This window comes from Pavona decussata, unplaced genomic scaffold (genome assembly GCF_977016875.1).
Source record: "Pavona decussata unplaced genomic scaffold, jaPavDecu1.1 SCAFFOLD_114, whole genome shotgun sequence".
NCBI lineage: Eukaryota > Metazoa > Cnidaria > Anthozoa > Scleractinia > Agariciidae > Pavona > Pavona decussata.
In genome coordinates, this window is record NW_028145528.1 from 323181 (window position 1) to 347706 (window position 24526).

Below are 24526 nucleotides of genomic sequence, written 5' to 3' on the forward strand. Positions count from 1 at the left end.
GTGTACTTGAGCGTTTTGCTTGTTGAACTATGAAAATTATTGCTGGTTTTGCTTGTTGGATTTTGTCTTGGCTTATAAGCAACAAAGGTAAGAGAACTCATTACTTCTCGCTTTGATCGTTCCAAAAAAGGTAACGCGAGCTTAATTTTTGCTTGGTTTTTTTTATTATTTATTACTTTTTTTTATTAAGGCCATCCCTCTGGGTACTTAAAGTACAAATGACTAGTTTCTCTTGTTTCGAATTTAAAAATGAGCGCATTTTTGTTTGAAATGAGTTAAAATTCTTTGATATATGAAGTTGAGATTGTTATTGCACCAAATAATTAGAAATGCTGTTCATATTAAAGAGCTATTGTCTGCACTGAGGCACTCTAATCAAGGTAAATCCTGTATCATGTTGGGCTGTTTGACTTTACTGGAAAATTATATACTGCTCGGGATTTTACACTAAATATTAAAACTAGTAAGACATGCATTAACAAAATCAAATCAAAACAAATACCCTGTGGTACGTTTAGTACAGAATCAATATTTTGATCTAAGAAATATGACCTTATATGACAAAATAAAACAGCACACTCAAATTTCTAGTGAGCTTGTACTTTTGGCGTTCGACGTTAGGAGAACACATCTTAATCTGTTGGGTATTTAGTTTGTGATTAGGTCATTTTTCTGTGTTACCAAAGGGTAGATTTGGTCCGTTTGGCTGGCTGTCGTGTACCATTTCGGCGCCATTTTGAATAAATTATTTTTGGGCCTGTACTTAGTTTAAAATACATGGCCGACGTTTTGTGACATGTTGGAAGGTTTTGTACTTCAAGAAACTGACGAAGCTTCGGTTTCACATAGATTAAAGGCACCAAATGTATTGCCCTTTATCTTAACGTTGGTGAAATGCTGGCCTCACACAATTTCGAATGGCAAACTAGCTGTTGCGGAATCGGCCTCGAAATGCTTAGCTATAGATCCTTTTCCCCAGTTAATTATTGACTACAGAATGTTCTCAATGCGCCCTGCAGAAAAACAAAAGTTCTTATTGGCTGGTTACAAACACGCCGCAATGCTAAGGTCTGCACGAGAACGTATCATCTGAAATTCTCAATGAAAATTTGCTCCTTTGAAAATGAAATGAAAATATAGATAATATATAATATAATAATATAATATGGGCGCATCGCCGTGCGTATGTTGAGAAATGTACCCGATGATGATCCTAATCAGTAGGAATTAGACAAGGATTAACAAGCACACTCGCTATGTTATAATTGTTAAATGGATGCACGCGAGAAGTTTGGAAAGCACGAGAGAAGCGTAAAGAATTAATCAAGGTGCAATCTCTTGCTTCCTGAGTGCTCTCCAAACTTCCCAAGTGCCGGCATCCATAACTGGATCACGCTCAGCGAAAAAAGCATGGACCAATTTTTTTATAACATAGTGACAAACAAAGTAGTGCACAGAAAACAGGTTTTATTTGGGATTGTTTGCAATTCTCTGAACGTGCTGTACAGAAAAATAAAGGTTCTTATTGGCTGGTTACAAACAAGCCACAATGGTATGGTCTGAACGAGAACGTCTCGTCTGAAATTGTCAATGAAAATTTACTTCTTTAAACTAGTTTGTATAAAACTAAAACTAAGCGACGGAAAACCGAGTTTGTCTGATTTACACACGTCATCTTATGGACGCACGGCCGTGCGTACGTTTAGAAATATACCATGATGACTCCAATAGGAATTAGATGGAGAAGCACACTCGCTGTGTTATCATGAAAGTGCAATTAAGACCTCAAAGATTAATAGTTAACAATTATTTACCGAAGTGGAGATGAATAGTGATGGATGCCGCAAAGTCAATATTCACCACTATCGCCGACACTGAGGTGAATAATTGTTTTAGTATATAGCACACAAGCTGAATAACTAACGGACCAAAAAGTTACTTTATATCTGACAATTATTATACCGACATATGGTCGGAAAATAAACTGGTGAAAATCTCTTCGTGTGATGCTCATTCGCGGTAAGCGATTTCTTATTGTAAAAGTTCCCGTCTCGCTTTCCTGCGGATAGGAAGAACTTCTGGAGGCACTTGTTTAACTGCCCTGGTGTCATTTCTTCATTTTTTTTTTACTCGTCTTGAAACAATGCTACAAAACATTGGATGTTTCATCTTTTACTTTTATAGTCCTAGACAGTTTACGGTAACTTTGATTTCTCGCCTTATTTTTGCCAAAAAAATAAATAGAAGACAGTGTTAAAATAATAAAATAGAGGTGGAGAGGAAGCCCATGAGAAACAACAAGGTTTTTAAATAATGGTCTCCCTCTATTATATATATTATGACAAAATCAATGGCAGAGTAGAAATAGAACAGAGCCAAGACATTAATTTAAATTACCTAATTAGGGAAAAACAAACCAAAATATTATAGGTTTACGTTAGGTTTACATTAAGAGGAATCGAAGAGACAATACTTGTTGCATTTTGAATTTCAGAGCTAAGAGACTTAAAGTGCTACTATGATCAATTTTTTACCCCTTGAATTTTAAGGTTTATCACATAGAATTCTAGGAAAGATTAAAAACGCCGTTTACCGTTTCTAAATATCTGCATTGGTTCCGGAGATATTCACGTTTGAAAATTGTGTAAAATATGTAAATGAGAGGACTGATGACGTCACACACTCAACCGAATTTTGGACAAATATTATAAATAGAGTAATCTCAGTCAATTTACAGCAGAGACCATTGAAACCTGGCAGGCTAATAGTTCTAAAGGCAATACACCTACGGCTATAAAAATTCGGTTCCCATGGCAACTCACTCTTTTCCAGTCCCCTCCAACCCGATTTCAACATTTTAGTGATTTTTAGCTTGAAAAACATTTAACAAGGCCACGAACTGGACCTAACATATTTATACGCTTGCTGGATCATGCAGATGAGGCACCATTGGCAAATATCAAAATAGAATGCCAAAGGTGGCCAGCAAGGCCTTAAGTATCAGGGAGGACTGGAACCCAGTATGTTGCCATGGTAACAAAACTGAAAAGCTCATATTATGAAGCGCACCTAGAACAATGTCAGTGCAAAGAATCAAGCATTTCTGACACAAATTGGCTGAGATATCTTTATTCATAATGTTTGACCAAAATTCGGTTGAGTTTGTGACGTCATCACTTGACTAATTTGCATATTTTTTAAACTTGAATATGTCTGGAACAAAAAGAGATATATGAAAATAGTAAACAGCATTCTTCTTCACGTACAGACTACTTGTTTATGTTTTAAAATGGCTGAGATTAGAAAGACACGAATTTCGTCATAGTAGCACTGTAAAGAATTTTGGGCCTTGGAAACAGATAGAAAACTTTCTGGGGCAAATATGAGATTGGAAAGATTAAATAACTTACCATTCAATGCCGTCAAACCAAACTGTGTTGTCATTTCTGTATTTTTGTACCAGCCGCCTCGTTTATCGAAATAATTTCCTCTTGAGTGACCGTGGTGAAATTGGAAGCCATCTTGCATGTTTCTCTTCGGCTGCTCGGAGGTCAATAGTACTTAGCTAATCACCTTCGAGCTAACCAATCAGAGCACGCGAAAAGCACTATTCACTTGTGTGGTATTTAACAAATGACCTCGGTTTTTCATGCGTCTGTCCTGTTAATTGATCATGAATTGCGACATAACATTGTCAAAGTGGCTGCGGATCGATCCACGAGGCGTATAACAAAAAGCCAGAAGAGACAAAATGAAGTCGAAAATCGAAAACTTGTCTCACTCTTTTATTGGTTAATGGGGAAAAAAGGAGACTTTCTATTGATTCAAATTCCCCGTTCGCGTTCGTGGCGTCAATATCGCGTAAATTATAAATTCATGTGTCCGTCTAATGAAAATTAGCCAATGAGCGCGCTAGAATTTCTGCAGTTATTGTAAAAATACTAATGGCTTTTATTGTTCAGTTGCCGACTACTGAGAAAAAGCTAAAAAAACAGCTGTCAAAATATGATGTAAATAACTGTGTTCTGACTCAAAAGTTTTTCCGCGCTCAGGCCGTTTTAATCCGGTCTGAAAAACTTGCGTTTCGATATCGTGCGACACAAAAACCCTAAAATGTCGATTAACTCGGCATTTCAAAAAAAAAGTGGTTTTCTACTTGACTTTTGCACGTTACTATGACATATTTATAGTGACGTATGGAGGAAAAATTGTAAATAGATTCGAGAACAATAAAGTCAGAGTCAAAAATAATATCTACCTCTCACAGGATGCCTGCATGAACTTCACATTTAAATATTTGGCCACATTTTCTTCTCTCTTTTGACGAAACAATTAGTGCCGACAGAGGGCAGTATATTAATTTTCTGATTGTTATGTAAATGTTATAATGTTCTGAACTGGCATGTAATAGTCATAACAAATTAAGCTGAGATTGCGTTTTAATTTAATATCCTTTTGGTCTAGCTACTTGGCAAAAGGATATAAAAATCGGCTACTTGAAAGTCCTACTGACATTTGTTGAGAAAAAACGTTAGGGTGAGCATTGTATAAAAAGAGGTTAGTTTTTTGATCAACAAGCAAGTATGGCAGTAATTTGTGGTTGTGTTTTTTGCCTTTTGCGTTTCCTCCTGTGTTGCAAAGGTAAGAGAACTAACTATCTTTTAAACTGCATGTCAGTGTTAATCTAATCCTTTTAAAAAAATGTGATGTAATTCTACGAGACTGTTACGTGGTAACAAGTCATTTGATCAAAGCTACCTCTCTGTTTCGGCTTTAATGTTTATCAAAACAGCCAAGATAAATTCGTTGTCCAGCCGTGGTGCACTTGTCAATGTTTTAAATTTTTATGGTGAAATCTTTATAAAATAGACAGCAAGTTGTCATAGCTGAGTGGCCGGTGTCCGTATTGTACAGGAGGTGTTTTTGGTTTCTGGTTTCCATGGGGCCTTGAACTCTCCACCTTAATTATCACCTTGTAATAGCAGATTTTGGAACGTATTACGCGAATTTGATGTCATTTCAAAACCCAAAAATGTTTGTCTCCCAACAGAAAAAAAAATAGTTGTCTAGTTTTGTTGATAAATGTTCACCCCAGTGCAATAAAACTGTCGATTAGCCTAAGGCCTTAGATATTTTTCAAGACATTTGTGCAAAGGCTTGATAAATATTAGACTTGAAGAGGCGGCACATGGCTAAACAGCCATTGACAAATTTATAATATTAGAAAGAGAAAGACGAAAATGAAATATTAACTTTGTCTCAACACCTCATTTTGGACTCAAACAGTTTGAAATCCCTTGAGCAAAAACATTCCGTAAGCAAGAAAGAAACTTTTGCAAAAGAAAAAGAAAAAAAACTAGGGCAATTCGATCTGCTCTCAACGCCTTATTGCTTCTTTTGTGTGATGCCTTTAAGTAAACAACTTTTAAAATAGATTAATTTTGACGCTTAAGTAATTCTTGTGAACATTTGTGGTTGCTGATCAGGTGTCCCAGGAAACGCTTGTCGTATAGCCCCTTTTTTTTGAGTAGGCGGGCAGGCATAGCTTACGACGAGATTCTAGAAACCGGACTTTTCAAGCGTATCATTGTTGAATTAGACTGTCTTGTTACAGTATTAAGGTGATAGTAGCAGTAGAGTTAAAGACTAGGTGCTGTCAGCATTCGCTAACGGTTTTACGACCTAGAAATACAAAGCATTAGCATTTGTATGTATTTATTATAAATACAATTTGCGCTTTACAATTGAAACTGAAGATGACAAAAGAGCTGTCGAAACATGTTTTCATCAAAACTGTTAACGTTTTTCTAAAACTTTTAACCTGCATGCACTGTACTGCTATCCAGACCTTTTGTTAGATATCCCTGAAATGTCTGAAATGTCTAGTGCGTTTGTATGTAAAACACTAACCAACTTTAAAAAGGCTACGATCTTTCGACTTGCAGAAATTGTGTGGGGTTTGCATAATGTCTGTACATTAAAACAACACTATAAAATCTCTGTTAAAGGGCGTATATTAGGTACTGTATAAAGGCTTTTACGGGGCACTGTAAAAGCAATACAGTAAGGCTTATACGGGCATTGTAAAATCACTGTATAAAGGCATGTACAATTCACCGTAAAATATCTGCAAAATGACGTGAGCGAGGTATTGTAAAATCCCTCAGCTGTTACACTGCATTAAAAAAACATTTCATGCAACCCCTTTTTTTGCAAACTGATCAAAGGTATGGTCATCTAGGCTTTTCAATCGGTATTTAGTGCCACCAAACAGCTATTTTTCTAATCGAGAAATCTTTCTTGGTAGTGTTTGCTTTTCACACGACTACATCACCGACACGCGGACAAACGACTCGGCGCACATCATATACCGGTGCATACGCCACCACTAGGATGCCAACAGTAACTTGCAATGTGCCTCTTATTGGAAAAGAGGGCAGTTTTGATAGCCCGGCTTTCAAGCCAACGAGTCAACCTTGTTCCATAAGCAAACGATGGATGATCACAGTGCCACAGGGTCACTATGTGGAGATGATCATAGAAAGTACAGATCTTGGTCCACGGGCGTGCTTCCTTGATACATATATAATCATGAGAGATGGGCATTCTCTATCAAGTAACGTGCTTGGGCATTACTGTGGAGGTGATACCAATCCTCAAAACATAAGTTCCAGTGGCAACAAGATGTTAGTGGAGATAAATCGGAGTTGGAGATCGCTTTCAAGTGATTCTTTTAGTCAGGATAGTCCAGGATTTAAAGCTCGCTACGTTGCGAGACAATTAAGCGATGGAGGTTGGTACAATTTTATTTTACCTTCTAATGGAATGAACAGGATGTAGTTTCATTGCTTTGTTCTTACTTGCCTGCAGCCTAATTTGTATTTTAACTGATCATCCACTAAGGGTCACTTCTCTACACTGCTCAGTGTTATTTTCGCGACGGTGCATGGTTTCCATTCTGATGGAAATGTTGCTCTCGCCTAGAGAGTTCCATGGAATTAATACCATACCTGAATGTTCTGGGTCCGGTTGTTCGAAAGCTGATTAACACTAATCCACGATTAAAAGTTAACCAAGGCTTTCATCACGCTGATTAAAAGTGGTTTTTGAAAGATTATTTTAAACTCATGCTAAAGAAAAGTCTAAGTTAAAACTGAGGGACAAAAATCTTTGGCAGAACCTTCAATGATTAGTCATTAAAATAAAAATCAAAGTTCACGTTAATCCAGGATTAGTTTAATCGAGCTTTGAACAACTGGGCCCTGGTGTGCAACTGAAGATTTGGCTCTTGTGCCTTTGATTGCACCGAAGTTTCTGATTTTGTACTAATGTGGTATAAAACTGATGAAATCGACAGGGAAGGTGATAGTAGCAAATTAATTGAGGACCAGGGAAAGAAGATGAATCAAAATTTTAATTGAAACAGTTGGTCGAAGATTTGCCAATTGCACTTTGGCAAACTGGTTTGTTTTCTTAGATCTGACTGAACGCAGGTTTTTGGGTAAATATGAAACCGAAAGAGTGAGACGATTTTTCGTACATGTTCAATCAGTGGGAAAGAAGTCGTTCCACTGTTGCAACAGTTCGTCCAGGAGGACGTTCTTTTCAAATTGAACGCAGGTCATAGTCATTTCAGTTCAGTCCCAGTGTGCTACAATTTAGTTTGTTTTTCAAGGTAATTGTACGCTTTTTGAACCTGTTAATGAATTCCTAGATTAAGACCATTTTTCATGGCATAACGTTCTGTTGTGCAAGGAGGCTTAACTTTTAAGTCTGCTGAAATATCAATACCGGAATAAAATGTGAAGAGAGCTGTTGGGTGTTACTTTGGCTATGCTGAAAAATGTGGATGTTACTTTTAAGTGTGTTGGTAAAATTTTGACCTATATTTGTTTAGCAGGTTATAAAACTAATTTTAAATTTCTGCAGTCGCCAGTTATATTTGATGTTGCTTGACCTGAACTGTGAAGCGCCTCTGCCAGGACCTTATGAATCATGGCGCTATAGAACTTATCCATTCTTATTTTTAAATTATGAACTGCAGTGCTACAGGAATGAAAGCGGGAACGGTTTAAAGGTATCTTTCTTCTGTTTAATTTACACAGAAGCTCCTCAATATTCTCTGCGACAACACAATGTAACCATAGCTGATGGATCGGAATCAACTTTGTGGTGCCCAGTTCATGGCTCCCCCGCTCCCCAGATCGTGTGGCTTAAAGATGGACAACTGCTGCAGAACAGCACTAGTGTCATGTACAAACTCTACGCATGGCAAGCAAAAGAAGAACCCTACTTTTGCTCGGCAAAAAACTCGTTTGGATCAACTAAGTTTATAGCACTTCTGGTCATCAAGCAAAGTAAGCTGGAGTCTTTATTGGCCGTTTTTAAACTTTATGTTTATTCTTTTTTGTTTGGGACGAATTTGGGGAAGACAATGCAGTTAAGCTCACTTATCTGATTATGCAACTCGTAGATCAGCTGGATTTTTATAAAGACCGGTACAAAACGGATCACCTGATGATGAAATTATTTCCCAATCTTCGATTACTGGTCCTTTCAAGATGAAGCGAAACCAAAATGTTCGTGTGGAGGAATAATCTTCCTTTTGACCGTCTCAGACGAACGAATCATTAATTAACGCAAAACGAGACCAACTTAACGTCTTTCTCCAATGCTTTGCGAATGTTAACAAGAAATTAATATTATTTTGTATATCATTAAAGCTTTTAGGAACGATGAGTGCCAAAATAATCTCAATTTTGCACCATTGATTGCGCCACGATGAGTGCCAAAATAATCTCAACTTTGCACCATTCAAATGGAAAACCACAAAAATGATCATACTTATAAACAAATTTGACAACATTAACCCTATAAATCACACAGTTTCAAGAATTTGGTTGGATAACAAACGAATTTTAAGTCGACCTTTCATTGCCGGTGGAGTACTTTTAAAACAACTAGCTTTCGAGAGTGCGGCGTTGGATATGAGATGATAGATAGCCAACGAGGCGCGTATTGCCGAGTTGACTGTAATCATCCCAGCTGATATCCAACAAGCGTGAGTGGAATAATTGTTTTATTAAAAACAATCAAGAAATATTGCTGATCTTGCTGATTTCGCATTGCAAGAACAATCAGAAAAAAAATTGACGGTCGCTATTATTTCCCCGGCATGTTATAATGACTCATATACCATGGCCGCTAAGCCAATCAAATGCCTGGAATTGCATTATACAATGATCCAGTTTTTAATAATGTTCTACAGCACCGGAAAAATCATGGAACATCGCGAAATAATATTCAATAGAAATGACGAGCTTTGACTGTGAACTGATTCGCCAGTGAAATCTTGGTCCCGTCCGATTATCTGCACCTGGATTTCTGAGGATGAGTAGTCACATAACTCCCGTAGTCAATTTGGTCTAGGCTCGATTCCCGTCTTTGTTGTTATATGTGAGTTGTTTGTTGTTGGTTTACGTTTTTGCCCCGATACCTTTTTCTCCAGGTACTCCGGTTTTCCTCTTTTCCCCAAATTCAACATTTCCAAAGTTATTGTTTTCTTTCAGGTTGCTCACAAAAGTGCTACTGTTCAATGCTGCAATCACGTCCTTCTTGGATGAAAGTTCAATGCTTTGGACAAAACCTCAACATACCTCCATATGACATCCCACACGCAGCCAAGTACTTGTAAGTCAAACATATCTTTCACATCTTTCAGTAATACTCAAACACGGTTTAGTGCAGTCAGTGCCGTGTCTTCTTTTCTGAAAGCAGTTTCGATCAGTTACAGCTATGACAAGTCGACTTCGACTACCCAAAGTAGTTTAATTGGGGAGACTGAATCACGCATAAGCTTTCTAGTTTGTTTACGGTCTCCTCTCCACTTTTTCTTTGTAACTTAATTTAGACCTTTTTTATTGTGTCTTGTTTGTAATTTCTTTGTCTGGCAAAGAAATTTAAAAAAATGAGTAAGCACAATTCTATTCACGAAATTTTCTGGGTTTCTTGATGCGTATACGATGATCAGGTATAGCTTAGGCCACGAGTTAAAATATCGTTAAAATAAAGGGTTGGATGGAGCATATTGAATTAATACATATAACTAACAACTGGCCAAAATTTGAACTGCAAGTTGAGAAAACCTGTTCCGTTTTCAAGGAGCTAGCGGGGGTCATTGTTTTCCATTGGGTAAGAAACGATCGTAAAATATTGAACCAATCAGATCGAAATTGCAATAGACCGTGGTGAATGTCTACTTATAACCATTATCATATGTCAACTATTCTATAAGCCTTGTGATTGGTTAGTTGCCTTGAGCAACGCTGTCAACCCACCAAAAGTAAAAATATTGCAAATATATTGCTCTTTAACCTTGTTATTTGCATAATAGCATAAACAATTTACCTTGACCTCATGTGTTGATTCCAGATTATGTTATGGAGGTTCTTTGCGCGGAAGTATTCCTGTGGGGTTTTTCAAAAACTTAACCAGTCTACAATACTTGTAAGTACAAAAAGCATGTATCAAAACATCAGTGTACATTTCAGTTTATATGGCGGCAGAACAACTTTATGGTCTGTTATTGTTCCATGAACAGGTCGATAGAGAGGACATCACTACACAATTTGACAGAGAATGTGTTTCTTGGGCTCAAAGAACTTAAGATACTGTAAGTAAGATATAAAGCTCCTGTGGACATTTAGTTGTATGTTGGCCAAAACAGCTAAAATATTTGACAAAGAACACCTTATTTAAGGGGAAATCACTCTTAGAGTTCTGGGAGGAAATAATGAATAGATTACTCCACGGAGGAGTAAACTATAATCAGGTTTTAGCAGTTTCTCCAAAATTCACGGTAGGAACTCTAAAAAATATAGCCAATTTTTTCAAATTGCAATCCATTTCCATCCTAGCCATCTGCGGACAAAAATGATTCATACTTTTTTCTGTGTCCTAGAAGGATTATTTTAACAAACTTGAACCATTATCATACAAATTGCGGACTCTCTGACATTTGTAGTGGAAAGAAGACATCTATATGCACTCGTTTTTTGGCTTTGTTTCTGTGCTTTGGAGAAAATTGTTTTAAGTTAAATGAAGTATCTTATCTTATCTTATCTTATCTTAACATAAACTTAAGTACTATTGCAGCTAAAGACGCAATTAAATGTTTACATAAGTTAAAAGTAAGCCCATATCGAATAGCCCATTTTACAGGTAGTGACCTGGACTTTGAGTGTAAACTTCACATGAAAATAATGAAGAAGCGTTCTCAAGTCGAATAACTGGAAAAAGAATTTTCCGAGGCCCCCAACGGGAATCGAACCCATGACCTTCCTGATACCGGTTGGACGCTCTAACCACTGAGCTATGGGAGACTCATGGTGATCGAGGTCATATACTAGGTTCTTATGGGTGACACATGTCCTGCTATACTGCAAGGCTCAAATATGTCCAAATGATAAATGTGGTTAAATGATAAGAACCTAGTATATGACCTCGCTCACCATGAGTCTCCCATGGCTCAGTGGTTAGAGCGTCCAACCGGTATCAGGAAGGTTATGGGTTCGATTCCCGTTGGGGGCCTCGGAAAATTCTTTTTCCAGTTATTCGACTTGAGAACGCTTCTTCATTATTTTCACTTTATCCAAGTCGCCATTCCATTTATCATTTAAACTTCACTTCTTTACATGTGTAACCCATGATGTTCTCATGCTAGCTAGTTTGCATCTTCATTTGAAAACTCAAATGCTCTTATTGTTTCCTCTTTAGGGAAATAAATTATCATTACACTTCTCCACTATTTGAACTCAAGCCCGGATCGTTTAACAATTTGTCGTCATTAGAATATTTGTAAGTCATTGTTTATTGAATTTCCTCTGTGCTAACAACTAGCCCGCGAAGCGGTTCCTTGATCTCTCTGCGTACGGACTGAGAAATAAGTAACTTGAATGTATGTAACTTACTTGTCCTTTCTATCATCCAAGAACTCTGATTGAGTTTAGGCTTTTTTGTAGTGAAGATAATATATTGGACACTGATTTATGGCTGCTGCCCTGATTGGCTGCTATATGTCGAAAAGGGCGTGATCATAAGATCTCCATTTTGGTCTGCTTTTAATTAGCTTGTTGCACAGCCTTCCAGCGCTTCAACCCGTTCCAACTCATTTGTTTCTTTCTTTCTCTGCCAATCTTCTCCACGTGTCTCTTCGTCTGCCCTTTTTTCTTCTTCCCGCCGGTGTCAGTGCTATTCGTCCATCATCTTTTGGCTCCTTATGTAAAACATGTCCTATCCATTCCCAACTCCGGGCTTTCATCATGTCCGTAGCATAGGGCATTCCTGTAGCATTCAAAACTCACTTTTAGTTGGGCCGAATTTAGTACAACACTGATGATGTCTGAGTAGCTTATGAAGCAGAAAAATTCTCGTCACGAGTTAAACAAGGCGTAAAGTTGAGACAAAATTGGTATACAATAGAATAATTTCTTTCGTTTTCAAACAGGGATATGTCAAATAATTATCTAGTAAGACTGGATGGAAATAGTTTTCAAGGAATTTCAAACTTAACATATCTGTAAGTATTCAGCGCTTTTATTTTTCAAAATCCTGTTATATATACACTAGAAAATTAGAAGCAGAAGCATATACTGCCTAATTGTTCAAAACAATATCATTTTGCAAGGTTCCTCTCGTGTTGTCAAAGCTACAGTGTATTAACCTGCTTGCAGAAATTATTTCCACATCAATAGCAATGACAACAAAAATTATCACAATAACAACAATAAATGACACGTGCAACAATAATGACAACCACAAAATTGACACCAAACAGAAAAATATGCAGTTGAAGTGGATCAGTAGTCAAATCAGCAATAAAACAGGGTATAATAAACACCAAACAAATACGTCAATATAATGAATCATTCCTCAATAAAAATCGTAGTCGGATAGATTGTTTGTTTTGTTTCCAGCAGTTACCATATTAATAGCTATTGTGATAATCGTGTGAAATCATAATTTTTGCCAAATTAAAAATCTTCTTTACTACAGTTATTCAGGGGTACAGGGTGGAACGCAAGAAATGATAGTCGTGAGAAAACAAAAACAAGAAAACGGATAAAACAAACAAACTGGACAACAATAACAACAACAACAACAACAACGTCAATAAATATAACATTCTTATCAACAAAGTGGGCAATGAAAATTTCATTTATTATTGATGAATGGTCGTAGTAAGACATTTTATCTCCTGGAAATTCTGTGCCGGAAAAATGATGCTAGTACATTGAGTCGACATAGATAACCTCAGCGTTCCTCTTCATTTTTTTTCTGTGTGTGTGTGGATGTGTTAGTTCTTTTAGGAAGAGAGTTAACAAGTTAATCTCGCTTGATTTTTTTCTTAATTTCAGAAACCTTGAAAGGACTCGGCTAAAGGTGGTGTCAGAAGATGCATTGCGGCATTTATCTTCCGTAAAAAGATTGTAAGTAAACGGCCCAATGGGGTCAGTTTTTTCTCAGAATATTTGTGGGTGAGATCTTACAGTGTCTGAAACACACTCAGTTTGAATTTATGTACTTCTTTCACTTCCAATGACAAGAAACAATCACTGAACACATGACTCACCGCTCACCGGTCAAATGATATAGGCATTTAATGACCCACAAGCAATGATAGCATCAGTAAAAATGCTAAATATGGACGCACACAATATATAAAAGGAACCTTGTCCTGACTTTGGTCAAGTCTCCAGTCATTTCACTGTAGATATAAATATCTCATAGTGTGCAGAAAGATTCGATAGAACATTGACGGAATATATTTGAAATTTCAATTCGAATTTGCCTTGTGAACAACGCTGGGGATTTCCTCAAAAAAGTTAAGTTTCCACTTGGTTCAAACACATTTCCTTTTCACTTCGTCTGCCAACAATAAACGTGACGTTGAATCGGTCACTATGTGGCAAAGGTTGGGTCAGGAGATTTCCTTTTATAGTACATGTCCTTGTTTAAACCCCTCTATCCTGCCGTACTTTCCGTTTCATCAAGAGCTGCCTGGCAGTGAAGTCAACCGGACTCAGGTCGAGTGTATTGGACATGAGTGTTAAACGAGAGGTACGACACGGATACAGAGTGAAGTGGCTATGTTATAGGCCCTCATAATATTCCATTTTGTGAAGTCTGGTTACGTCTGTTCCGTTTTCAATGATATTCTTTAACAAAAGAGTATGCTTTGATGGCAACACGTTCTAGAAACGGGTGCGAATTCTCATTTTATGGTAACAGTTGACGATGACCTATGACACTGTCTCAAAGAAGTAGAACTCAATTTAAAGCGTGCTTTTGAAAGGCAAGGATTTGAAACGCTGATTTCTTGTCCCTTGGAATTGTATTTAGTACATTGATTTCTTTATAACCAGACTTTATTTTATTCTTGTTGCATAATTGTAAGATGCTGTACTCCTGCTTGGTCCTTCGAGCCGGATTCGAATGAGTTAACTTGATTAATCAAGACTTACTCGTAAAACTGAAGAATGCATTTTTAGTTTCCTTTTCTTTCTACGACGGAACATCTTATGACAATTAATTTAACAATAATTTTTAACCGAGAAGCTCCACTAACCATGGTCGCTTTCAGACAGAAAAATTGAAAACTAATTAGAAAAGTGACCAAAGCAGCTACAACAAGATAAAGATAACAACCATAATAAGAATAATAATGATAAACACAGCTTTGATAAAGTATTGAAAAGGTATAGGCTGAACATGTCAGAAAAATTAAATAGAATGGAAATATATCAAGACTAAAGTTCTGCTAACCGATATCATTTGACATTAACGAATCTAATTGTACACCGCTGTATATGTTCCTTTTCAGGGACCTTTCTGGGAATAATTTAGAAGTGCTACCGATGGGGGTGTTTCGAGAGCTCTTTGGATTGCAAAATCTGTAAGTAAAGTAAATACTACGGTTCTGCTATAAGTGCTTAAACAAGATCAGAAAAACTGACCATGATCCTCGACAGGGCACCCAACGAGAGGATTAAGCAGAATACTTAAAATTTTGATAGCTCAAAATTTTGATAGCTCAAAATTTATCGGTTGTCTCACGATTGTGCAGCATTGACGTTTCGGTCGCTTGGTCTTCAGTCAGGCGATGGTGTCGACTGGCTGTTTATCAATATAAGGAGCACCATTTTTGATGGTGATTGGTGCATTTCGATGCTCGCTTGAGGTGTTAGTGATTTGAGGATTTCGATCGTCATCTTTCAGACCACACGCTGTTCCCTCAGGCGTCCGCTGTAGTACTGTCATCGGCTGTTGTACTATTTGATCGTGGGAACCCACGCTTCAGGAATTTCAATTTCATTATTCCTATTGATGTTGGCGTCAATAAACGTAACCTTGTCCCAGAGCGGATAGTGCCCTGTCTCATTAGCACGCTCTGAAACTGCTGAGGTCTGAGTACGATAAAGATGTGTTCCTTAATCCGTTCATGCAGTTCCCCCCATTTCTCCAGTTTAGGTTTTTCACATTTTTAGAAAATCTTGTGGACTTTAACTCCGCCTTTTTTTTGGGTCGACAGCGTCTTTATGTCGCACTCAATGTGATTTAAGTGGCATATTAAACTTAATTTAGCCATACAACCGTATGGCTTGCTGATGTAAGAAACGACCAAGAGCTTTTGTTACCCCGTTGATATCTGACAGAACTACGGTGGATATTATTTCATACGCATGTTCTTTTCTGGCTGTTTTAATCCTGTTGTTAGTGATTTTCTTTACAAACGAATACGATGAAGACCAGCTGTGTAGCGGTCGAAAAGTCGCGATCCTCACCTAGCTATGCTACAAAATCGTGAGGAAAACGATGAATTTTGAACTACAACAATAACTAACACCTTTCATGACACTGAAATGTTCTCTCCTGTGTTCCCAGATCGTTTTGTGGCCTTTTAATGACTTATTTGTGTTAGTTAGTACAGTTTGATCGGTTCGGATGCTTTAAGGACGGTGCCTACTATTGTTACTGCGCATACGTTTTGCACATCGCGAGATACTGGGGTTTCCCATGGTTGGTGCCTTCTAATACGGGAATATTTTAGCGCGGTTTAAAACTATACGGCGAAAGCAGAACTTACCAAATGTCGTTGGTATCTCTAAAGAAAATTGGGGGTAACCATGTATTTTTCAGAGAAAATTAAGCTTCAATTTAGGAAAAAATACCATACATTGCTTTATATTTTGGCACTTTTTAGCCATATTGTTGCTTCATTATCTCTGAAAAATGCGTGGTTACCCCCAATTTCTTTTTGGATTCCAATAGGCCTTGCTAAGATCTGCTTTTCCTGCATAGTCATATACCGCACAAAAATACTTTGGTATTTGGTACGAAGGAGCCAACCTGTGGAATAAACTACCGAATGAATACCGAAAAGCGGACTCTTACAAACTGTTCATATTAGATACGGATTTGGCCGGCCGCTACATGTTGTAATCAAATGCTGATATATTTTTAAAACATTTTATACAATTTTATACTATATATTCAATAATCTTAGAAACATTGTAAATAGTATCTTTCTCATCTTTTTCAGTATTTTCATTTATCATTTTCATTACTTTTTCCTTTTATTATTATTATTACTATTTTATTTTGTGACTATTCCTGTAAAGTAGCTGGTTAGCTAAGTGTTTAGACTTACTTACTAACTTACTTATTAGCAGGCACCGTCCTTAACTGAAAATTTAAAGTTTTACGGAATGGAATCTTATTCCCCAGATTAAGAGCTGTTGTTAGCATTACGGAAATGCTAGCTGACTTCTAATTTGTCCTGTTTTTATTTTAGCGACATATTTGCCCCACCGAAAACGAAAGGAATTAGTCTTACACCGAGAAATTTTGAGCCGTTATGTTGCCGAAGAAAACTTGGGATTTTCTTAACAACTAAATTCGAAATTCTAGGCGACTGACGTCTTTTTAACAGGTATCCACCTGAAAATGAATCGTTGGGTACCTCTTCTTGAAAACAAAATGACATATTTTCAGTTCGTGAATAATGACTTTTACGTTTGTTAGAATCACGCCCCAAATATTTTACATTTAATTTGGTAAATTAAAAACCCCATGAAACGTTGTTCACGATTATAGCTGTTCTTGTGAACATTTCTAATTTTCATAGATGTTTGACAAGAACAAATATTTTTTGTTTTCCCATCAATTATTATGTTAAATGGAATTTTCAACATATTAACTAGGTGACTACCTACAAAGGTCCTCGTAAGTAACGTTTTAAAGACCAGAAACTTTAAAAGTCACTCGTGGCAGCCTGATAAGTTCGATTTTTTTTTTTTTAGCATTTGGTGAAGACTGAATCAGGTAGAACGACTGCTTTTTTCACCACATGTTGTTTGCAGTTTAAACGACATTTATTGACAAGGTTCTCAAAATTTAATTAAAGACGGCTTAAAAATATCTTTTTATTAATAGAATTTCATCGACGGCGCTTTTTATTATGTCAAGCATTTGGTAAGCTTTAAACTTATATATTTAGTCATTTTAGTCATCAGTTTTTTTAAATCTTTGAGAAAACTGAGTTGGGAACATTTTTTTCATTTGCAATTCAAACTAGATTCTCAAGATTTCTGACTAAGGCAGATCCTCAAAATTATCATGAATTATTGAGTAGCTCTTCAAATCACTGATTCGGCTTGAAACCTGGAAATGGATGATTTCGAAACGCAAGTGATGACAAGTCCTACTCAGCAAATCTACTTTAGTGCCGTATTTGACTGCGATAAGCCCAAAGTGAGTTTCTCATGTATGAAAGTGAGACAATCAACGCGATAATGGACATATAAACTACTTTATTCAACACCTGATTATCAACACTTGAATGACAACGCGATTGATTAGCAGGTGGTAAACCGTAAAATCAGCGACTGGTTAATATCCGCACGCAGTCATTGACATATTTACCTCCCGAACGGTCAGTAACAAAAGAAAATTAAAGAAAGAAAAGGATGAATAACTCCACGCCAGTTCAGCTTATCAACCTAACAGACTGTTCCTCCGATGTTTCCACATCACTAACAGTTGTTCTATCAGCTGTCAGCTTGTTAGCGCTAACAGGGAATGTTCTCGTGTTAATAACATTTATCAAGACTATAAACCTGAGGACAACAAGTTCCAACTACTACATCGTGAACATGGCTGTTTCCGACCTGGTCGGTGTAGTCCTCAACTGGCCGCTCTATGCCACTGAAGGCATGCTCAAATCTGGCGGGAGTCTGATTTCACAGCCTTTTCTCGCTTCGTTGTCTTGTAAGCTGGGTATTTACTCACGGGCACTGTCTTATGTAGTGTCCATCCTGACTTTGGTGCTGATGGCTGTTGACCGATTCATTGCAACCGCATTCCCGCTGAATACTGTACACGTGTCTGGAAGGATTCGGAAAACGTTGCTGTTTCTCACGTGGCTTCTTTCAGCTCTCGGTCTCGCCCCGCTTATTGTCCATGTCAAAATCATCGAAGTTAAAAGACAGTCCTTTTGCAGAAATATGATGAGCAAATCGTCGTTGAAAATCTATTACTTCTTTGCTTTTGTTTTATTGTACTGTGCGCCGTTGATTTTAATACTTGTTTTGTATCCTCTCATAATGAAAACTTTACAAAGAACAAGCACACAGTTTCAAAACAGCAACAGAATTACAAGAGGAAAGGCAAAAAGACACAAGCAGGAAAAAAACATAATGAAAATGTTTGCATCAATTGTTTTCGGATTTTTTGTATGCTGGACACCTCACTACGTCTATCTTTTTCTAAAATCGCTCTATCCTGTGGTATTTATTAAGGATAAATGTCTTCTACTAGTGGGTTTGTTTTATTATATATTTCCTTTGCTTAATACAGTGTTAAATCCATTTATTCTGATCACCTTCAGTTCAAGTTATCGTGCAGGTGTCAAGAGATTATGTTCCTGTTTGTTTCTGAGATGTTCCTCCAATCGTATTGCACCAGGAGGTGCTTCCTCGCTGCAGCGGGGACAAAAAAAAGGACACCATTGAAACGAAGTAGACTTCTTTAATAAAGAGATCGTTATATTGTACACCCATAATCAAGTCAACTTAACTCAACTCAACTCACGAACGAACGTTTCAACATAAAAAGAATGTTGTTAGTTCAGGTAAAATTTCTACTTCATAAGCACGAGCTGTCCATGTGATAGCTTTATTATAAGCATTATAAGAGATAATGTCAACAGATATTAAGCTTTATGTATGTGAAGATGTCACGTTGAAAACCTTGTAAAAAATTTTTTATCAAAACAATAGAAACAATGGTAATGAGTAATGTCGACGTACTTAAACGAGGCAAGAAACATACGCTATAAGGGTTATAATTAGTAAAGTCAATTAGTCAGTTGTCCGTAGAAGGGTGTTTTTGTTCCGAGCTTGAAACAGATATTTTGAGTGCTTCCAACTTACTGAAATTACTTAATGAGAAAGAGCATCTGGTTTATCAAGTGTCCTTTGTCATACCCGGCATTCAGAGTTTAGAAGTTAAGGAAGCTTTAATTTTAGGTCTTTTTTCAATGAAAATGGCCCTTCTACTAATATCTGTCTTGAATGGGTTATATTAGCCGGGAAACCCTCATTAATTAATTTCTCAGTGCCAGTTGCCTGAGAATAGAATGGCCAACAAATCCACAAACTTTCTGAGACTATCTGGTCATAGAACCAAAACAGAATCAGTTAAAGGACCGAGGCATTCTGTAAAAGACTGAGAGCCTTTAGTTACTTGTAAATCTATGTAATTCAGTTCTGTTGATAATGGAACCTTGACCTGTTTCTATTTAACAAGCGAAAAATTTAAAAAAATATGCTTGATATAATTCGTTTTACTTGAACAAAATAAAAAAAACTCCAAGTGACTGGTAGGTGGCAGATACGTCTCCAGGTAACATGAAATCAACTTCAGCTACAAATTAAGAAAAACTGTTAAGGGTGCCATACTAAGACGTAAACAGTACCGCCATAGCCCTATGCAACCTTTTCTTTCAATACAAATTTCTATCAAAACCCATTAACTTTAAACGCCTTATAGTAATAAAGGTCTAGCGACATTAAGTGCGCCGTACTCAACAGACGATTAATCTCTGTTCATTAGGCGAAAATTAACCAAAAAAATAATAAGTGAACTCTTTGTTTCGACAGGTACCAGATACTATTCAGTTGGCAGATAATAATAGGCAAGTGAAAAAAATGATGAAACCGAACAACGTTTCGGAGTTGTCATGACGCCATTATCAAGTTCGAAATAATAACAATAAAGTCAATGTCAGAAATAGTTCACCAAAAATTAACATAATATGAGAATATGTAATTACTTCGAACTTGATAATGGCGTCATGACGACTCCAAAAAATTGTTCGGTTTTATCGTTTATTTTCACTTGCCTATGTATATCTAAACCTTTACTTACAGATAATAATGAATAATAATAATAATAATAATAATAATAATAATAATAATATAAATAATAATAATAATAATATTAATAATAATAATAATAATAATAATCATAATCATAATCATAATCATAATAATCATAATAATAATCATAATAATCATAATCATAATAACAATTTGTATCGCGCCAATTCCGTTTAGTCCGTTAGCGTTTTACAATAAAATTACGTTTAACATACAATCTTAAGAAAACAAAGTTGTTAAAATTATAAAGTCAAAAGAGATTCCATCACTATATAAGAAATCAATATCAGCCAGCGAGGAAACACGAAACAATCACTGCTGATCAGCTGAGTAATTACTTTCCATCGTCTATTTGTAGGGATCTTTCTGGGAACACAATTTCTCAGTTACCCGACTCCATATTCCAGCAGCTAACAGAACTGATATCACTGTAAGTTGTATTCTTATGTTTTTGATACATTGGATGTTTCCGTTATTTTTTCCGCTAACCTACATTTTTTAATTACTTCCCTTGGTTCGCTCAATTGATATGGTGCAATATTGTACAGTACTGAGAGGCTTCAGGCTCCAATCCAGGCCGATCTGTGCTCAACGCCTTGTCTCAGTTCAGACATAGTTAATAAAAGGCAATGGTTATGCAGCTTGACAAACTCCTTTGTTATATGTTTTTGTTAGCGTTTTTGGCCTTGACCGTGCACAAACTACAATAGATTTTGAAATGTGTTGGAGCAACTGACCAATAGAAACGTTCCTGCTAAGATATTCAACTGTGGTGTGAACAGTTAAAACAAAGGATTGTGCACGGTCGCAGCCCTTCCAACATAAATTGCAGTACCATTGTTTTCATGGAAAAGTTCCATAACCAGTCCCTCAATTAACTATGGTTCAGATGACAGTGTATTAGGCGGTGATTCTTAAACCGCTGGCCTTCTCTCTTTCCCTTGTCTGCAATAAAACTGTGCGTTGTTGTCAATATATTGAATAATAAAACTGCTTAGTCTTCCCGAATTATCGCCTGATTTTAGCCAACTCGGCCTATGGCCTTGTCGACTATAAGTATTAGATGATACTCCTTGCGATTTTGCAGGATAATTATTAATTACTTGTAAGATGCTTCTTAAAAATAGGTTTTGCAGTAACATTGATTCTGTTTCATTATTTTAATAATTCTTTTAACTTGCTTTTTAGTGACCTCTCAGAGAACGAGATCTCTTCGTTTGAGGATCAGTTTGTCTTCAGAACGTTAAGAAAACTGGAAACTCTGTAAGTTGAATGGTTCAGTAATTCTTGTTAATATAATGCATTAGATTTGCGGAGTGGTTTTCCAAATTTTGCATTACGTCATATGACGAGTGAAACTCTCTGAAAAGAGACAAACCAGTAGTTTTGAGCGATTATATTCAAAATGTTTTATAAAGTTCTATCACAAGTAACCCGTCACACTTTAAAATGACGTCATAAAGTTTGTTTGCCGTCACTCGAATCATTTTGAAGTTACAAAGGATGGAGATCTTCCCGGAGAGATTCAATATTCTTACGGTCTAAAACAAAACTGAACAATGGCTTTCTCATGATGAATGTCTTTAATTTGTTTTAATGATTTATTTTAGTGACCTTTCTCGTAACAAAATATCCAGTTTACCGCAATCCATCTTCAAGGAGTTAAAGAGCCTTAAAAATCTGTAAGTTTGAATTTTTGTTTTGTCAAAATACTTTTTCTTTTCGTTAACGTTTTTCTTTATCAATACAGCTTATACTTATAGTTTTCTTGATTTTACATGTGTAGCTAGAATCAGTTTGTCTTCAGAACGTTACGAAAACTGGAAACTCTGTATGTTGAATTGTTCAGTAGTTCTTGTTAAAATAATGCATTAGATTTGCAGAGTGGTTTTCCAAATTTTCCATTACGTCATATGACAAGTGAAAATCTCTGAAAAGAGACAAAAGATTAATTTTGAGCGATCATATTCAAAATGCTTTATAAAGTTCTATCACATGAACCGGTCGCACTTTAACATGACGTCACAAAGTTTCTTTGCTGTCACTCTAATCATTTTGAAGATACAAAGGAGAGTCTAAACCAAAGCTGAACAATGGCTTTCTCATGATGAATGTCTTTTGTTTTCATGATTTATTTTAGTGACCTTTCTCGTAACAAAATATCCAGTTTACCTCAATCCATCTTCAAGGAGTTAAAGAGCCTTAAAGTTCTGTGAGTTTGAGTTTTTGTTTTGTCAAGATACTTTCTTTGTTTGTTTTCTTTATTAATATAGCTTATACTTATAGTATGAGAATCTTAACTCAGTCATGATTTTTAAAACTCGTATTTTAGAATTCTATAGATCGCAAGCTTTTTAATTAATTTTAAAGTTAGTGGCTGTATTTACGCTTTTTAGGTTTTTTAGGTCCTTTTCTTTTTTGCAGGCCCCCCTATTAATATCAGCATTTTATGCGGAGGAGGTCACCCTGGTTAAATGACATTTTTTATTAAATAGTTTTCTTGATTTTACATAGTTTAAGGGGGAGTTACACTTGAACGCCATTTTTCCGCCACTTGACATGGCTTTAATGGAAATATCTCGTTCCCTTTTTAAGCAATCCAAAAACCCTATCATCATATCGTGAATCTGTGTTGTGGGGTATTTTGTGAATGTTTAGGTGATTTTTGGGTATATTTGGGAGGAGTAGTTATTCCAGAAAGATTGGTAAAATTAAGAGAAATAAGAAATATTGAAGATTTAGTGAAGTTTTAAAATTGGAATTTGTAGTTAATAATTAATAGAAGGATACCAAGTTAGTCCACTAGCAACTTGGGGTGCTCTTGCGTGGGTATCAACTGTCTGTTAGTGTTCCAAAAATCATTTTCTTTCCTCTATCCCTTCTTAAAAATTTTTCAAATTTCAGTCAAATTTAGGTGGAATGCCCCCTTAAAGCTGTAAATTTATCCTTTTTCAAGATATTTGAACAACAACGAGATTACGTCTCTTTATGCTGACATATTTCTTGGACTCAACAGCCTGGAGAAGTTGTGAGTGTAACCTAACATTTAAGTAGCAGATAGCATCTTATAATTATGGTCCTTTTTTAGTTGAGAAAAATGATTTACTTATGAAGAGACAAGGGCACCCAACGAGAACATTCACACAAAATTGATAAACTGTTTTTCCTTCATTCTCACTTCATTTTAGGCCTATTAACAGCTAAAATTTGTGCAAGGTAAAACGGTTTCATCTGTGTTTAAACTGTCAAACAAATTTATGAATTTATGAGCAGCTGTTGGCTTTCTGAAAATACCAGCTGGCCTTTATTCGCTGCTTTTACCACGTATTTGCACTTCCGAAAACAGAAGGATTAGTCACGATTAATTTTAGCGTTGCAACAGTTTGAGGTGACCTTTTGCTAAAGGAAGTGCTAGCCAAGTTTTTTCTTCACAATTTAAGACAACAGGGACCAAAAATATGTAAAGTGTTTTAGTGTTTTGTACACACAACAAAATATTGCCGTTGGTGAGTTGTCTACAGTGGTAATCAATAAATTATACAGTTAAAAATCTCAGTATAATAAATGGTCTAGAATAAAAATAATATATCACATGTATAATACAAACAGACACAAATTCAGTCTACAACAGCCTCGTTCCCCAATTCAACAGCTTTGTTCTCAGGGTTTCTCCTCTTCACGCTCCCTGGGACGTGAAGAGAAGAGACCCTAGGAACGAGGTTGCATGCTCAAGGTAGTGGTCCATCTCCTAGCTCCGCCACTGAGTTATTGCTAAGTTTTAACCCTTGTGTTATTCCTAAGATTTTTCTTCGTCGTTTTCAGGATTTTAATCTATAATTGAACAATTTAAGCTATAAGGATAACCCAAATAGCATGCCTAGCTTAAACGGTTAATATTTTGATTATCCGTGGATATTTGTCTTGCCATACAGATATCTACAGGGAAACTTAATCAAAAAGCTACCTATAAACGTGTTCAAGGACCTCCACAAGCTAGACATCTTGTAAGTTATGGTAAAAACGTGTGT

The 24526-nt window shown here is 36.4% G+C and overlaps 2 protein-coding genes across 4 annotated transcripts in view; both read left to right on the forward strand.

Moving 5' to 3' along the window:
- Window positions 1-4427: 4427 nt before the first annotated feature.
- Window positions 4428-24526, forward strand: part of LOC146469997 (uncharacterized) — a 92604-nt gene continuing 72505 nt past the window's right edge. The window contains exons 1-15 of one of the 3 annotated variants that reach the window (XM_085122090.1): window positions 4428-4641; window positions 6308-6793; window positions 8106-8357; window positions 9570-9690; window positions 10432-10506; window positions 10601-10672; window positions 11776-11856; window positions 12506-12577; window positions 13416-13487; window positions 14882-14953; window positions 20857-20928; window positions 21687-21761; window positions 22639-22710; window positions 23455-23526; window positions 24431-24502. In XM_085122090.1, coding sequence (XP_084978216.1) covers window positions 4584-4641; window positions 6308-6793; window positions 8106-8357; window positions 9570-9690; window positions 10432-10506; window positions 10601-10672; window positions 11776-11856; window positions 12506-12577; window positions 13416-13487; window positions 14882-14953; window positions 20857-20928; window positions 21687-21761; window positions 22639-22710; window positions 23455-23526; window positions 24431-24502 — 1724 coding nt within the window. In that variant the 5' untranslated portion in view covers window positions 4428-4583. The remainder of the gene's footprint in view (window positions 4642-6307; window positions 6794-8105; window positions 8358-9569; window positions 9691-10431; window positions 10507-10600; window positions 10673-11775; window positions 11857-12505; window positions 12578-13415; window positions 13488-14881; window positions 14954-20856; window positions 20929-21686; window positions 21762-22638; window positions 22711-23454; window positions 23527-24430; window positions 24503-24526) is intronic. The other 2 variants (XM_085122085.1, XM_085122087.1) reach the window with 2 other exon arrangements.
- LOC146469998 (neuropeptides capa receptor-like) lies at window positions 18027-19342 on the forward strand. The gene has a single exon (XM_085122115.1). It carries the CDS (start codon window positions 18027-18029, stop codon window positions 19068-19070), a length of 1044 nt encoding a protein of 347 aa, XP_084978241.1. The 3' UTR covers window positions 19071-19342.

What these genes read in the sequence shown, in the direction of transcription:
- LOC146469998 (XM_085122115.1), top strand. Translation starts at nt 18,027, where the DNA reads ATGAATAACTCCACGCCAGTTCAGCTTATCAACCTAACAGACTGTTCC.